This window comes from Buceros rhinoceros, unplaced genomic scaffold (genome assembly GCF_000710305.1).
Source record: "Buceros rhinoceros silvestris isolate BGI_N320 unplaced genomic scaffold, ASM71030v1 scaffold5831, whole genome shotgun sequence".
Lineage (NCBI taxonomy): Eukaryota > Metazoa > Chordata > Aves > Bucerotiformes > Bucerotidae > Buceros > Buceros rhinoceros.
The window spans coordinates 1-14932 of record NW_010393551.1 but is presented as its reverse complement, the minus strand read 5'-3'; the positions used below and the strand labels follow the sequence as shown (position 1 = coordinate 14932).

The window sequence follows — 14932 nt, the reverse complement described above, 5'->3', positions numbered from 1 at the left end:
AAAAAAAAAAAAGGATTTTCTACAAAAAGAAGGGGTTACATTCCTGCCTTTCTTGTCTTTATTCATGTAATATGTGTAAATTAAGCATCATAGACATACATTTTGTTCTTTTACATATTTGCAGAAATTCACTCACTTCAAGGGTTTTTATATGTAATTCTGTTTTATGCCTTAGAAATCAACAGAATTTTCTGTCTTGGAGAGTGAAAGAAAGAAAATAAAGGGTAAGAGAGCAAAAAGAAAGAAAGAAGAATTTCCAGATGTAGATGGAGAAATCAATTCCATCTTACTTAAAGAGAAAGGTGAGGAGCTGTTTTTGGCATGCTACTCCAATCAAAGACATAGTATCTGACCATGGAATCCGTTACCAGAGAAGTGTTTGATGAGGTGCAGAGAAGTGCCTGCAAGCATATTTTTTTAAGAAATTTAGCCTTTATGTTGATACAGGGAACTAACACTTAGGGGTTAATAGAATAGCAGTCTGTTAGCTGAAACAGTATTTCTTAGGTTTTTTCATAAAGGGGAGGTAACTCATGGACATCCCCTGATAACAACAGAAGGTAACATCTGGGTATCCCTGATAAGCACAAGAACTTGCAATTAAAACTGTTGAAAACTGGATTTGTGGTTTGGAGAAGCGCCAAGGGTCCAGGGAGCACGCGCAAGAAGCTGAGTTCAAAAGTGCAAGATCTTAGGAAGACCTTACTTCATCTTCAGGACCACCTAAAAGACCAAAAAGACCCCCGAAGAACAACAACACGCCTGCGCAAGGGGAGGAGACCTAATTCGCATCAGAAGCGGGACAGAGTTATGCATGTGTAAAGAAGGGCGGAACAATCTTTTGAATATGTACGTCTTGTCGCTTTAAATAAAAGGCGTTTACCGCCACTCGGGGTGCAGGCACCTTGAGGGAATTTAACCCTTGCCTACACCCACCGCTGAATAAACATACCTGCTCCTCAATTAATTTTGGTTGCGGAGCTTATTCCACGCATCAGTGTTGTACTGAAAAAATATTCCAGTCCTGTGTCTACTACCCAAAACCACTATTTTTCCACGTACTTAGCTGAGTACTTTTTGTTTGATGCTATCAACCACTATTATACCATGTCTGAATTTACATGTCTTTTCCTCTTTAACAGTTAGGAGTAAGGGACAAGAGCTTTACCACCCTGCAGTGAAGTTTGAAGATGTAGGCGGCAATGATGAAACTTTAAAGGTTAGTTAAAATTTTATTTGTGGGATACAGAATGCACTGAATAAAACGTTGCATGGAAATTGCCAAAAATCTGGCAGAATTCATATGCATGGCACTGAGAATGGCTGCTTATATCAATAGCATCAAACTTCTGTTTGATTTTTTTTTTTTATTCCCTTAGATTAATCTTTCCAAAAGCAGTCACTGACAGAATAAAAATGGGACTTCATTTATTTTGGTCTGTCTGTAGTATTCGCAATCAATAATACAAATTTCTGCGATTTAAATGGAAGTCTCTCTTGTTCTTCATAGGAAATATGCAAGATGCTCATTCATATCCGTCATCCTGAAGTCTATAATCACTTGGGTGTGGTTCCACCTCGGGGTTTTCTTTTACACGGACCCCCAGGATGCGGAAAGACACTACTTGCACAGGCAATTGCTGGGGTGAGATAGCTTTAAAATTAGTTTCTTCTTTATCTGAATCATAGTTAGAGAGAAAAAAATAATCCTCCTTCATGATAGACTAGGCCTTTCCTCTTTTTTTATCTGTCTTCTGTCCTTCCTATCTTAATCTAAAATAATCTTCACCTCCATTATTTAAATTCCATCTGAATCTGTACTTGATAGAACATCATTTATGAAGAGAGAACATAGTGCAGGGTTTTATGTTTGACTTAATTGATTTGAGGCGTTCCCATGACAGCAATATAGGCATAGGTATTGAGAAGGCTATAAATGGAAGATTCTTCTGTTTAAATTTCCCATAGTGGTTTGTTTTAAGTCTAGACTCAACCTTACCATCTTCTATGAGGCATTACATTGATTCTCTGGATGGCATCAGTCAAACAGTGATTTCTGAATTCCAGAACTAGATGTTGCCTCATCTGTGTCAGACTACTGATTTCAGAGCACATATAACATTATTTGTGTTAACAGCTTTGTGTGTGGTGAGGCTGCTGTACTGCTCTGTGTCTGTTTTGGATATAAATCTTGGAGTTATTTAGGGCTATGAAGTGATACCCATGGACATTTCTTTTTCTTTAATACAGTTGTTCCTTAAATGTCGCAGATTATAACCTTGAATTTAGATACATGTAAATAATGAACTTTCGTAGTGCAGATTTTTATCTGTGAAAGAAAATACAGATGTTTATGCCTTAAATGTTGGTTAGACCCTTCTGACATTATGTTTCAAATATTTAATTAAAAAGATTTGGGTTTTTTGTTTTTCATGCATTACCTTAAAAAGGTACCCATTGAATGAATCTGGATATTTAATACTTCAGTGGGTATTTGTATCATGCAAGGGCACTAAATTTGGGGGAAGAATCATGACACAAGTGGGAAAATTTTCAGAGATGAAATAAATTTAATGACGACTACTTAAGTCATTTTTCTTAACTAAGATATTTTCAGTAGTGCTATTTAAGACAAGTTATCTTCTCTAAGCCCCAGTTAGTGCCTCTGGTGTCTTTGATTTGTATAAATCACGGCCCAGAAAGCAAATTGCATCCTGGACTGCATCAAAAGAAGTGTGACCAGCAGGTGAAGGGAGGTGATTCTCTTCCTCTACTCTTGCGAGACCTCACCTGAAATACTGTGTCCAGCTTTGGGGCCCCCAGTGTAAGAAAGACGTGGACCTGTTGGAGGTCCATAAAGATGATTGCACGAAGATGATTACCTCTCCTATGAGAACAAGCTGGGAGGATTGCGTTGTTCAGCCTGGAGAGGAGAAGGCTCTGGGGAGACCTTACAGCAGCCTGCCAGTACCTAAAAAGGGCCTGCAAGAAAGCTGGAGAGGCTTTTTACAGGGGCGCGTAGTGATGAGAAAAGGGAGTAATGGCTCTAAACTGAAAGAGGGCAGATTTAGATTAGGTATGAGGAAGAAGTTCTTCACAGTGAGCGTGGTGAGGCATTGGAACAGGAAGAAGTTCTTCACAGTGAGGGTGGTGAGGCATTGGAACAGATTGCCCGGGAGAGTTGTGGATGCCCCAAACCTGGAAATATTAAAGACCAGGTTGGGACTTTGAGCAACCTGGAGTAGTGAAAGCTTCCAACCCAAACCATTCTATGAAATTAGGATTGAGGGTTTTTTATGTAATTCAAAGAGCTTGAAATAGGCTGCAACTGCCTGTAGCACTACTGTGCTACAGTCTGTCAAAGGTACGGTTTTATTTTTTTATTTTTAATAGCAGAAAACCTTGAGTGTCAGCTTTACCAGTATCTTATTGTACAGTCGTACTCCGATATTTCCGGAGGAAGACTGAGGGAACCAAATGCAGTGGGGATCTCTTCCACACTGCGAAGCAATGCTTTGTTACAGATGGAAATAGACAATTTTATCTTTTTTGAAAGCTCTTTAAGATTTAGCTTGATGATGTAATTTTTGGGTGTAAACGTTCTTGTATTGAAAAATACTTGTTCTCGAGGACAACATTTCCAGCCTCTGGATGTATCATACAACGTTCCTTGTCTCTTTTAGGAACTTGAGCTCCCGATGCTGAAAGTGGCAGCGACAGAGGTGGTGTCTGGAGTGTCAGGGGAATCTGAGCACAAACTGAGAGAATTGTTTGAACAGGCAGTGGTGAGACAGCCCTTGGAAATAACACTGTGCATTGTTTGTCCTTTTTTTTGTAAAGATTCATACTTCGTTGCTGTGGTTAGAATTTGAGAGAGTATTAGTGAGTGAATTTTTATACTTTGTACACAAGTCATAGCGTCTCCCCTTCTGTGACCAGAACTCCTTTGTACTAAGTGTCCTGCTGTCATAGAGCTCAAAGATTACTGTTCTGGAATCTTGACAAAGGATAGTTCATCATATCAATGTAAAGAGAGCAACATAAATTATTTACCTATTTGGAGCTGCTTCCACTGATATATAAAAATAAAAGTTGTAAGAGCAGTTCACTGTGCTTTTTTGTTACAAGTTTGGGGTGTTTTTGCTGGTTTTGTATGGCTTGGAATTTGGGTGAATGTGAAAGAGTTAAGACTTTGGGGGCCTAGGTATAAACTAAGAAATTTGGGACAAATACCATATAAGCAGGAGTCAAATTACAGGTGGAGTCTCACTTTGGTGCGACTTCCAGATGTAGTAAGAAGCAAAGAGAACCAGATGGGTTGAAATAATTTTAATTTAAACAAATGCAGATTTTTTTAGTACGTGGTTAATGTTTTAATTCACAAGGACAGTTTTCTGTTAATGACCTCTGGCAATGGTTTTCCAACATTATCCCGTTTTTCTATTCTTCCCCACAACCGTATATAGGTGTTTAAAGTGTGTTCCAGTAAAAAAGGATGCTAAACAGGGCAAAAATATTGATCGTGAAGCTGTTAGATTATTACGTTTCCAGTTCATACTACATCTTAATTTTTAGAAAGCCTTGTTAAGATGTTGTTTAGAATAAAATTAAATAAGTGCTTGCCCAGAGGTTTTAGAAATTACGTATCTTTTGTAGGTATACGGATTGAGGGGAGGTTGCAATGAAAGTTATTTTTGAAGAAATTGTATATGCATAAAATATGCTTAAAAATAAATCTGTTGCCTTTCTTATAGGCCCTCAAGTTCACTTAAGTTCATCTTAGTTTTGGTACCAATTTTTACGCAGCAAAAAACCACATAGCCTCAGATTGTGTGTGTGCTGTGGTATCTTTATAGCTTAGTTGCATTTTTTTCCCTCTGTCAGGTAGTGTAGAAGTGAACAACTAGATGGCGCAGTTGATTCCTGTAACAGAGTGCATGGGGTTTAAAATACTGGGGTTTTAACTGGGACTTTTTTGAAGATGATTCTACTGTTTCCTTAAGTATTCCTTTGTACTACTAGTGCTTTTTGACAATATTAATCACTTACGTCATTTAAACACATTCTTTTCTACTAGTTACACTAACTAGTTTTCTATATTTGTGTTGAACATGAAGCATGTGGAATTTTAGAACAATTGTAGGAGTTGCTCATTGCTCATTATTGCTCTTTGAACGTGGTCAGGGTTTGTAGTAATCTTCAAGTTGGCAGATAGTCTTTCATGACCACCTACTGCTCCTTTTGTTCCATTATGTGTGTTAATAATACTGGTTCTTGAATTCCACAGCTCTAATGTCACTAACAAAACAAACAAAATGACAAACCAGCTCTTTCTTGTCTGGGTTTCTTTTCTGGCCTTAAGCAAGAAAGCAGTCACAACGGAATACTTACGGAAACATAAAGCAACAAAGAGGTACATTTAAATTTTCAGCAATATGTAAAGACACTCTGAACCCCACGCCTTAATGATTTCATAGCCTCAGCGCAGTTTCGTAGTCAGGAGGCTTTCCAGACAGTCAATAAGAGTGATACAGTTGTTCAAGGACAGGTTGATTGTGCAGCAGATTTACTGTATTTACAGTAATAATTACAGAACAGAAAATCTTGAAAAAAAATTTGTAATATACTTTCAGTGTAACTATTAACATTTCTTGTTCCTAGTCCAGTGCACCATGTGTCCTTTTCATTGATGAGATTGATGCAATCACCCCCAAAAGAGAAGTGGCATCAAAGGACATGGAGCGGAGAATTGTTGCTCAGTTGCTAACTTGTATGGATGGTCAGTTTTGGGCACTTCTGTACTAATCTAAACTTCCTTACTATCAGGCTCACTGTCTGCTTTCCTTCAGTAATGACTCATGGTTAATTTAGTGAAGATAGGATAATATTTTTTTGTATTTTGGCACTGTTTAATTGGGGGGTGATGGGAAGTTTCTAATAAATTTGAGTGGATGATACTACATTATTTTCATAATGGTCTGTACAGCATTATATAAGCCGGTCTGTATAAATAGAAATAATGGGAAAATGTGTCAAAATGTTATTTGAAGTACTTATTTTCTCAGTTGTGCAAAATGCAAACTCTAGGTAGTAGAAATAAGGATGAACGGCAGTTTAGTGTGATTGTTGGTTAGTTTATCTCTGCTGTTGTGAGTTTTATTGTGTGCTGCAGAAACAGACGCTCACAGGTATCAGAACACAGTTGAGATGGCAAGTATGAGTACTAATTTCCTTCTTCCTTCCTTCCTTCCTTTCTTTAGATTTGAATAACGTGGCTGCCACTACCCAGGTTCTTGTTATTGGAGCAACTAACAGACCTGACTCGCTGGACCCTGCACTGAGGCGAGCTGGCAGATTTGACCGAGAAATTTGTTTAGGGATCCCAGATGAAGCGGCAAGAGAAAAGTATGTGTTATAAAGTTTAATCTTCTTTTTGATTAATGAATAAATAAGGAAATAATATGTAAGGTAACATACAAATTAAGGAATTTATTGTGTTTAGTCCTGTTTGTGCCTGTACACTCATACAGATGAGCACGCACCAAAAAGTGTGGAAGACATTAAGCAGGTGTCTATGTCTTGGTAGCTGTGTCTACATTTGGGATGATTTCCTTTCTTGCATGCAAATCTGCTTTTAGCATCATGTTAATGGGGTTTTGAGTGCCTTAACAGTATAGGTGATGGAATTAAATATGTTTTTTCTGTTGTTCAGGAAGCTAATGTTCTGACTTTGGTGCTCCCTATCTAACTATTAAATTAGGAACATAAATTATGTATAGGCTGTTTGTTATTCCTCTCAAGCACATACCTTAAGCAAAAGGCTTAGACTCTTCCGTTCTGTTCCTCACAGAAATACACCAGTCCAAGCATTAAGCTGAGCTGCAGTCAGCCTGTTTTGCATAACTGGCCCTTTTTACTCCAAAGATCTATGACTGTCAGACTACATTAAAAAAAAAGAAATTGCTTTGTTAATTAAAAAGGAACTGCTACTCATTTCCACACCAGCAGAAAACACAGGAGGGGAAGTCTGGAAAAAAACCCTGTGGCTGACCTTGTTATGGGAAGGAAAGAAAGGTTAAAGGATAAGTTCCTTCTAGCTCAACTAATCTTATTTCTAGGTTGAAAAAGCAAACGATTCTGCTGGCAGCATTGCTCACTTTGTTTTGTCAGCACTACCTACTGACCATTATTCCATCCTCCACCTGTCGCTTCTGGTCATGCCTCTGCTTTTTTGGGGTTTGGTTTTTTCTTCTTCTTCCTCCAGATCTACAGCCCTGTAGTAATTATGTTCCTCTTGGCTATGTGAAAACACACAAGTGGTTAGAGGTAGAACTAAAGAGTTGGCTGAGGAGAGTTGTGATTCTGTGATATTTCTTTAAGTTCATGTTAAAACTGTGATATTCCCAGAAACAGCATCGTTTCAGAGGATAGGGGTTGTGAATGGGAAAGCCATCATGGTGTGGAGAGATTGTTCACAAGTCAGAGAGTAGTCACATTCATTCATGTTACTGTTTTGTACAATTCTGTTTGCGTTCCTAGAGGTGTAGACTTACAGGAGCTGTTGATTTTATTTTCTTTTTTAAATTATCCTCTCTCCCCCACTTTTCTGTTTAGTTTTGGGGTGGTTGTTGTTGGGAGGCCAGGGAGTGTTCCTTTTTTAAAAACAAAAGGGTCATGTAGAAACAGAAGTCCTTATAGTGTGCTGATTTACCATGTAACACCTCAGTCTCGCTGAAGGCGTGCTGAGCTGCGGTTCTGCAGCCTTAGAGGGGTGTGGTACACCTGGAGATCTTGCTTTACTTGCAGTGTTTTTTTCATGTACGTGTATGAAGCGCATGGAGCAAAATAGTATGTGTAGAACAGAAATTTGGAATGAGGTTTTTACACTGTGAGTCACTCGATTAGCTACAGCTGTTGTTAGACTGAAAAATTCTTGAGGACCAATCTGATATCATTAATAAAGATTTAAATGAGAGGTGATGGGACTTGCTAATGGGGAGGCAAACAGTAGAGAAGTATTATTTCAGAGTTTTGAATAGTTTAATAATTAGTTCTTTCATAATTTTTCTGTAGTTACATTGGTTGATCTGGAAATAATTTAAACTAGCTTTCACTGGAACTAGAAATTGCATTAATGATCTTCACTGCTTTGTTTTGTGTTGCCTTTTTAAAATATTTTCCTAGTGGAGTGATGTTTTGCTGTTTTAAACAAGTTTGGTTTGATCCCTCTGCTTAGAGTTCTTAAGCATCAGTATTTTCATGTAGCTTTCAGTTGTCCTTGTCTTAGAAGAACAGCAGGAAATCTTGGTGGACCTTGAAGGAGATTTTAAAAGTTTCAGCCTTGATACAGAGTGAAAAAACTCCCCTTAAAAAAAAAAAGGGAGGCGGGAGGGTGTGAAGCACAGCACCTCACTGTCAGTTACATAGCGCTGTTTTGTATTAGTGATGGAACTGCAGAGTTAGGTGTAACATCAGCTTTTGAATGAGGATGAGGTGACACACAAGGTGTAGAGGTGTAGACGTAAGCTGTGTGTTGCCTATTGGAAATTTCACTGGGGACGCAGGGAGTATCTGCAGCTTTCTTCCACTAACAATGGTAGGGGAAAGATATTGAAGATTAAAAGACAAAGCTCTTCACGCAATCTGATTTCATTTGTTCCTTCCAGAATAGATTGTTGTGGGTGTTCTTTAAGTAGAGTGGGATGGAACAGAGAATGCAGACTAAGGTTGTTAGGACTACAAGGTTAAACATCTCACTGGATAACTTGTGTGAGTCTCTGTGGTGCGCTCTGAGATCTACTCTGTCAGTTTTGAATCATAAACTAAAGTTTGGTGGATCTATGTATTATAAATTCTTTAAACTAGCTTTTACCCACTTACTGACATTGCCTGGTTGGTGCTGTTGGTTTTCATTTAAGGACTGAAAGGAAAGCATAGTTTTGTGTGTTTTAGTGTTGGTTACTTCCTGGCTGAGTGGAAACTTTCATGTGGACTGGAAGAGGCCTTAAATCAATGCTGTTTGTTTTCATAGGAAAATTTAAAAAGCCTCAGCTTCATCTTTGTTCTTTTTCTCCCTACTTGATTAGAATTCTTCAGACTTTGTGTCGAAAACTGAAGCTCCCGGAGTCCTTTGAATTCCATCATTTAGCACGGCTGACTCCGGGTTATGTAGGTGCTGATCTGATGGCACTTTGTCGTGAGGCAGCTATGTGCACCGTGAACAGGGTCCTGATAAAATCTGAGAAGCAGAAAAGGAAACACATACATGCTGGAGGAAACACAGCTGAAGAAAGTACGGGAATAGAAACAGATGTCTTGGTGGAAGAGGATACCAAACAACGAGAACTTCCTCCTAAGGTATTGAGCAAACTCTGGCCAATGTAATATTAAATTGAGATTTAGAAATAGCACCTCCTAAGGCAGAAGCTTAACTCCTGATGACCTATATAATGGGTCTGAATAAGCGGCTCCCAAAACTCACACTTTCTAAAACACGCGTTAATATTTTATACAGGGTGTAGTTTTTTCCTTGTGTTTTTTGTTGCTTGTATTATGGTGTTTTGTTTTCCAGCGGACCAGAGGTTAAAGTAGTGGCTCTATCTGTTTTCAAAAATGTATCAGCTGTAAGAGGACTTTAAGAACATCAGACCTGCACTGAATTTTTACCAAGCTGTTTGCTGCACCCTCAGATGCCTTGAGCTCTTCCCTGACCTGGTGTAGTTACAGTTAGCCAAAGCCTAGAAGTGTTTATGCAGTCTACATTTTCCCTCCAGCTGTGGGATCAGTTGAGGTAAATTGCCTGTGCTGAGTAGTATCTATAGCAAGTTTGAGGAAGAGGCATCCATCCAGTAGGAAAGTTGTGTTAGCAATGTGGCTTGAGCTGCTTTGAGAGAAAGTGTCGGTTAATGTGCAGCCCTTCTGGAACTCACTTGCCGAAAACAGCATTTCCAGTGCCAGAATTAGTCTGTGGCCCATGTAACGTGCTGTGGTCACTAAACCAAAACTTCTATATAGAAATTCTTAGCCCTGCTTCTCAAAATTGGCAGTGTGTATGTGCCTTCATGACATGTAGGCTTCCTAAAGATTTGTGTGCAGAAGTAAAACAAAGTTCTTTTAAATCCGTCTTGTACTCAGATGGTTTTAGGACTGTCAAAGAAAATTGTTACTGTAATTAACAAAAAAACAGTGTAAAAAGCTGTAGCAAGCCTTCGTATTAGAGTAACATAATCACACTGTAGCTCCCAGTGTTTCCTGGGGCCTGATGTAGCCAAAAGAAAGTGGGGAGGGGCAGGTAGTTGCAGCTTTTGTCAACATCACCATGATCAAAGGGATTATTGAGGATGAGGAAATCTAATCCTAACAGAGCCGTGTTTTGATAGCTGGCAGGAGGTTGACATAGTCTAATACAGGGTATTGTCATTAAAACCATTATATTATGTTTATAAAGGAAAAATAAACATGCAAAACCTTTAAAAATCATTCACACAATTCAAGTAAACAAACCCAGTGGTCTCGGCTTTTTTAGCGTTTCTCTTAATGGCTCTGTTAGGAGGAGGAGGGAGGGCTTAAAAGGAGTATCAGGTGCTAAAACCACTTCTGTTTCTTTGTGGTCAGTTGTATCTTAGTTGCAACAAATAGGAAATGATACTTTTCCCATATGCTGCTGTAGGAAAAATGTGGACATTTAACAGAATTTGACAGTTTATTTTTTAAACCCTCTGTCTTATATTGAAAATCCTGGTATAGTTTTACTTGTGGTGCACTATCAATTTCATTTAATACTGCCTTTCTGTATTAGAACTGGGATGTATTTATATTGTGAAGACATAAAGTTCTTCGATCAAGTATTTTCTTAGTTTCCCCAGTAAGGGACTGACTGGGGAAATTGGAATGTACCTGCATGGGGTGCTGTGGTCTGCAAGATGGAACAGTGCTGGAAAGCATTACCCTATATCTCTAGTCTGTTTGCTCAGACTTTATCAGGGCCTGGTTACAAACCCAGGACTAATTGGCCTGAGGAAATAAGTTGATGACTCGAAGCCAGATTATGTTGAATAAGAGTGTAATCTAAACGTGTGTGTTAGAGTTTTGAAGGTTTACATGCAGCGGAATACTGCGCTAATTGCTGGAATAGTGCTGTTCAGCAATGGTGTTCACTTTCTCTAGAATGCAATTTCTTATTGAAAACAGAATTAATATATATAATTAATACATATTTGGGGAATTTCAGCATGGAAGGAACTTTCTCCTGATCTGTGGGAGAAGCAGTAGGAAGAATTTGAAGACAAAAATACATGTGCTAGCTAAGTTTCTGTGGTACCTAAATCAAGACTGTAGTCTGTCAGCTCAGTGCTTTTGCAAGTATTAAATGTACATAGTGCTTTTCTGGAACATTTTTATCATTAATGTTAATTTTTAGTGTTATTTTACATATTCTAGTATACTGTACATAATTTGTTTTATAGTAATTAATATTACAGTTGAAGTATTGCTTTGAAAAAAACCTTAAAAATAGGGTCTTAAAATCTAATCCAGTGTGTAATCTTTTTTTCTCTCCCTTTCTGCGTACCTGAAGGATGATTTGCAGAGACTTTTGGATTTGCTAAAGAAACAAGACCCCTTGCCTGAGGAGCAGCTGCAGAAGCTGTGCATTGAGATGAATGATTTTATTGTTGCACTGTCATCAGTGCAACCCTCTGCCAAGAGAGAAGGCTTTGTCACAATTCCTGATGTGACATGGGCAGATATCGGCGCCCTGGAGGACGTTCGGGAGGAGCTGACTATGGCAATATTGGTATGTCTTAACCTTATGTGACCACCGCCTCTTTTTGCACGTCCCCCTGTGTAGGAAATAAAAATATGCTTATCTGGGTGGGGTTTAGTATTTATTTAAGGTATAATGTGCTGCCCATGAGTTCTAACATGCTACAAAGCCAGAACTTTGGCAACATCTTCATTTAAAATAGTCAGGCTTTTACAATGAGCTTTCAAATTCATTTCAAGTCTGGTACATGTATTTAACTTTTCACTTACTGTGTTCACAATTTCAGTTTTCAATATGTTCATTGTTGCTGAATCTTAAGTATTCTAAAAGTTTTGTACTGATAACCTTAGTGATGCAACTGCTGCAGAAAGAACTGGCCACTGCTTAGCTGGAAGTTGGCCGTCCCGCTGCCAGGCAGAAGGACACATAACACTAACACCTAAGCTGAGAGCTTGAGTAAATAAGATCTTTGCCTCCGAACTGGGGTACTTACCAGCACAAGATAACAAGGTTATTTTTTCATCCTGCTGTAACTGAAACGAAAAGTTTCATGTTAGCTCTTTATCACAAATAACTGTGATAATTTCTTTTATAGGCACCTGTGCGGAACCCAGGGCAGTTTAAAGCTCTGGGCTTGACTACTCCAGCTGGTGTCCTGCTTGCAGGGCCTCCTGGGTGTGGCAAAACACTGCTAGCTAAGGTAATACATTGTCTAAACATGCTTAAATATACTGGAGAATCTTCTTGAAGTGGATGTTTTTGTATATGGAGCCTGAGTGATACTGCCAGCAGTTGGACTTTTGCACAATTTCTTATAAAAAAAAATTTACATTTGGGCGTCTGTGCTAAAGTTACTTGATTTTTCTTGTCATAAAGTTACAATTTGGCTTGAATTGAGAGGGGAATTACTGCAAAACTTGGAGTGAAGTTGGTTAAGATGAAGGTAGCAAAGATGAGAAGAAACTTTTAGATGATAACTCCTATGGAGTAGTCTACATTATTATATTATGTATTTTTACTTCTTATATTTACCTTACTGAAAATACTTGTTTTCCTTCACCTTGAGCATTTCAGTTCTTATGGCCTTCTGATGTAAATGTGGATAACCTTGCACATTTCCAGATTGTCCCTCATCTTTGTCTTCAAATGCCCTTATGTAGTGTAATCTCTCTTTTACCCCCACTAATTATTGAGAATTCTTCAGCCGGTGGGAGGGAGGAGGCTGGGTTGTGAATCCGGAACACTGCCTCATTAAAGAGAGACACCACCTTGCTAAATTCCCCACTGCCCCTCCATGCACTTAATTGTATATAATTACGCTTTGTACTGTTTTCTATATTTTATAAACAGTTGATAACTGTGTTCCTTCCCTTAAGTTTATCACTCCGTGGACAGAAGGACCACATGAAAAATGTGTGGTTTATATATACATCTTTCTCTCCCTTTTTTGATAGGCTGTGGCAAATGAGTCTGGACTGAACTTCATATCTGTGAAAGGCCCTGAGCTGCTAAATATGGTATGCACTAATCATAGTACTTTTGTTATTTATGGAACTCTTCTTCAAAAGATGGGCCAGCCAACATTCCTGATAATTGCACAACTGATACTGGCGCAACTGAAGCTGCCTCATTTAACCTCTGGTTAAAGTTTTCATGTGAAAGTTGGTCATGTGAAAAGAAAAAAGCTGTTTGGGTAGCTTAAGTATATATCTTGATTTAAATCACCGGGCGGATGGAGCCTTCTTGGCTGAAGTAGGGTTTCTAAATGACCAGCTACGTGCATTGATGCTTTTATGTGGGTCAGGAAAAAGAATACAAATTCAGATCTACAGTGAAAACAGTTGGTGATCGGTAACTGCAAATCAACAGCTTTCACTAAGCAAAATAAAATTTTCAGGTTTGGAAATATGTTTTGCCAAAGATTTCAGCTTCTTAATGGAAGTTTGAAACCTTGGAAACGTACTTTAGTTGATCAAAGTGATTTTTAATGATTTTAAATGTTAACAGATAAAAGTGCCATGGTCTGAGTGTTTGAAGCACTGGACTGTTGGGATAGAACTCTGGTCTGTTTTAGAGTTGAGAGAATATTTTTAACTTAGCAAGGTGGCTACAGCCCACATCTTGGAAGAACATGGCAGTTACCTGTTTATCGGTAATGTGGAAGCTAAAACCAAAATACTGGATTTGATTATTCTTTTCCTAAACATTTTTTAATGTGCGCTTCAAGTACTGATACAGGCAGGAAATATAACTCAGTTGACCTTGTAGAGCGAAGAGAAAATGTCTGTCTGTGATTCAGAGACTGTGTTAAGTCATAAATTGTATTAAAACATATTTGTTTGGAAAAATGAAGTGTTTCCATTTCCAACTTGGCAAACCCCACCCCTGCAATTTGCCACTTAGTGAAATTCTGACTTACTTTTTAGTTTCCTACTTCCAACCCCTCTGTCTTCAGGCAATTACTATATGAACTACAGATTGCTCACTGGGTTGGCTTATGAAGAGTTGAAGAATAACACGAGTCCTTAGTGAAGATCGTATTTGTTGATGGCAAGTTAGATTTATTCCCCAGAAAGTAGGAATTCTGTTAAACTCTGAACATACTGCTAAGTGTCAAAAGTGAACTAGTGACTAGTTCCCATGTAAATCTTGATCACTAAGGAAACAGAGATAGAGACTGTTATCAGAAGTAAACTGGTTAGCAGGTTTCACTTCTCCCTTGCAAAGCAGCGCAAATACTGTTTAAAACTGTGATTTTAATTTTTTTTTGCAAGCAAAATCTTCATGTCTTTACATTGTTTCACTGTGATTTGTCATTTGTTTTAGTATGTTGGTGAAAGTGAGCGTGCTGTACGTCAGGTATTCCAGCGTGCCAGGAATTCAGCCCCTTGTGTTATATTCTTTGATGAAGTTGATGCTTTGTGCCCTCGGAGGTCTGACCGTGAAGTGAGTCTGTCTTAAAAAATCTCCGTAAATAAATTGTTTCGGTTGCAGCTTTTGTGGCGTTGTGCTAACAGAAGTACCTGAAAGGGTACTAGGTTCAGTGTGTCCAAAGAAAAACAATTCAATAGGCTTCCTCATGTTTGCAGAAAAATATGTTAGTCAAGTTTTATAATTTATATAATTATATACTTTAATATAGAATTATATTTACTATATATTCATATA

At 38.3% G+C, this 14932-nt stretch overlaps 1 protein-coding gene across 1 annotated transcript; it reads left to right on the top strand.

Annotated features, from left to right (window-relative positions):
* Window positions 1–175: 175 nt before the first annotated feature.
* NVL (nuclear VCP-like) lies at window positions 176–14710 on the top strand (the record flags this gene model as incomplete). The annotated part of the gene is made up of 11 exons (XM_010144879.1): window positions 176–302; window positions 1143–1219; window positions 1511–1645; window positions 3684–3785; window positions 5662–5779; window positions 6261–6405; window positions 9087–9357; window positions 11576–11794; window positions 12360–12464; window positions 13219–13281; window positions 14591–14710. Coding segments are annotated over 11 exons (1482 nt in total), but the record flags the coding sequence as incomplete, so codon positions are not given.
* Window positions 14711–14932: the final 222 nt, after the last annotated feature.